Source organism: Colletotrichum tamarilloi, assembly GCF_030869305.1.
Source record: "Colletotrichum tamarilloi strain Tom-12 chromosome Unknown Scaffold_192.1, whole genome shotgun sequence".
NCBI lineage: Eukaryota > Fungi > Ascomycota > Sordariomycetes > Glomerellales > Glomerellaceae > Colletotrichum > Colletotrichum tamarilloi.
The window spans coordinates 37,983-39,705 of record NW_026849575.1 but is presented as its reverse complement, the minus strand read 5'-3'; the positions used below and the strand labels follow the sequence as shown (position 1 = coordinate 39,705).

General features: G+C 49.6%; 1 protein-coding gene across 1 annotated transcript; it reads right to left on the bottom strand.

Annotated features, from left to right (window-relative positions):
• Positions 1–460: 460 nt before the first annotated feature.
• CTAM01_16043 (peptidase M16 inactive domain-containing protein) lies at positions 461–990 on the bottom strand (the record flags this gene model as incomplete). The annotated part of the gene is made up of 3 exons (XM_060532036.1): positions 461–603; positions 654–721; positions 785–990. The coding sequence occupies 3 exons, from the start codon at positions 988–990 to the stop codon at positions 461–463; spliced, it is 417 nt and encodes a 138-aa protein (XP_060373395.1).
• Positions 991–1,723: the final 733 nt, after the last annotated feature.

The following is a 1,723-nucleotide window of genomic DNA, read 5'->3' as shown; positions in this document are numbered from 1 at the left end:
CCAGTCCGCGATCACAAATCGTTCTACCACGCGGAACAAACACCTGATCCCAACTAGGCGCTTCTCGACCCATGTTGAATATCAACGCCTACCCGCTTTGGTGTCTGGTTGAGGGTTATTTCGTTCTGAATCATGACTAGCTAGCAAAAGTCGCTTTGGTCACCAGCTGTCATATGTAATAGCATTACCACGGTGATAGAGAATCTATGAAACAATACAAGACAGCCATCAGCGTCCAGCGAAACAAAGCCCCGCATTCTGCCGGTCATCGTCGTGCTCGATGATGCTTTGTGATGTCGCAGCTGTGCCGATGTTTGGAGTCACCTTTCGCTTGACATGCCCATAATACTACGAGCGCTTGCCTGGCGTTCACGCTTCAATTGCAGACTCCAAAGAAGCTGACGGGATGCGGGTGCTCAGCTGTCGTAAATTGAAAGCCATGAAGTCGAGTCTTCGACGTTTACCACCTGGACATCGCCGCTCGGGCAAGAAGGTGAACCGAGAGTTTTGCTCGCGTCGGAGAGCCCGGATGAATGAAGTGCCAGTAGAATTCGACCATCTCGTCCTTGGTCAAGGTCTCGATCCGCGCTGCGTCCTCCTGGTCTGAAATAGATCAGTAGCCAGTCATGGACAAGGAGAAGATGCCTACTTACCTTTCAAAAAGTCATAGTGCCCGCTTTCAATCTGACCCAAGTGCTTGTCACTCTCCTCTTTGAGATTTCTAGGGTTTTGAAGACGCTCGATGATCAAACTTTGTTAATGCTTCTCAAAAACGGCCTCGGACATAGAATCCAGGTCATGAGAGAACTGGCTCAAGAACGCCTCGATTCTCGTCTCGAGGTAAGCAGATGTCTTCTCGCTCTGGATGTAGAAACCAGGACCACACATGGTAGGAAAGCTCAAGAAAGAGTTGCCGACCAGATGTCCCAACTGCTCCTTGGTTCTATGTTGGTGGAACGCCGGCTGATGTGTAATCTGGAGAAGAAGCATCGCCTTGGTTCGTGTCGTGCGGTCGCTGTCATTTCCAACAAACAGAAATACCCCAATACAAGTATAGAAGTCTGCCGGGTTCTGCAGCGTCTTTCTGTGAAGATAGTCCGATCCCTTGGAGATGATAAGAGATTGAGGTACGGGCCACTAACTTCCCGCTGGTTCCCGGGGCTTCAAGGTCTTCTCAATCAAGTTTACCAGACCGATAGCTTCGAGTTTTTGGAAGTTGCCTTGTGCGAAGCACTCAATATGTATTAGCGAGAGGATCTTACTCCTGGGTTGAGAAACGTCATCGACGGTGTTGACCGACTCGCGCAACAGTGCTGCGCCTGGATGCCAGAGCTCGTAATTAATGCATGATACAAGTTCCAAAACTTGGAAGATGAGTGCCCGAAGCACTCCATTTCGATACTTTAGACTCAGGCTCTCTCTCGCGATGTCGAATTTTGTCTTCGATATTTCGTGGAAACAGGTCGAATCGAGAATTTTCTCTAAGAGAAGGGCTAGTTTAGCGGAGTACCCCGAAACGCTGAGCAATAGCCCTCGATCGAGCGTCCAATGCTGGACTGAAGACCTGCGAGCCTCGCATCGTAGCATTCGGTCTACAAAAAGTCCACCATCAGATTTACGAACAGTCTGATTGTGACAGCGTTTCTGAAGTCGAGTAGACATCAAGATGCCAGCACCTGACATTAGATGTGGCCTGGGGTACACCGGAAAGGTCGACCTTCTT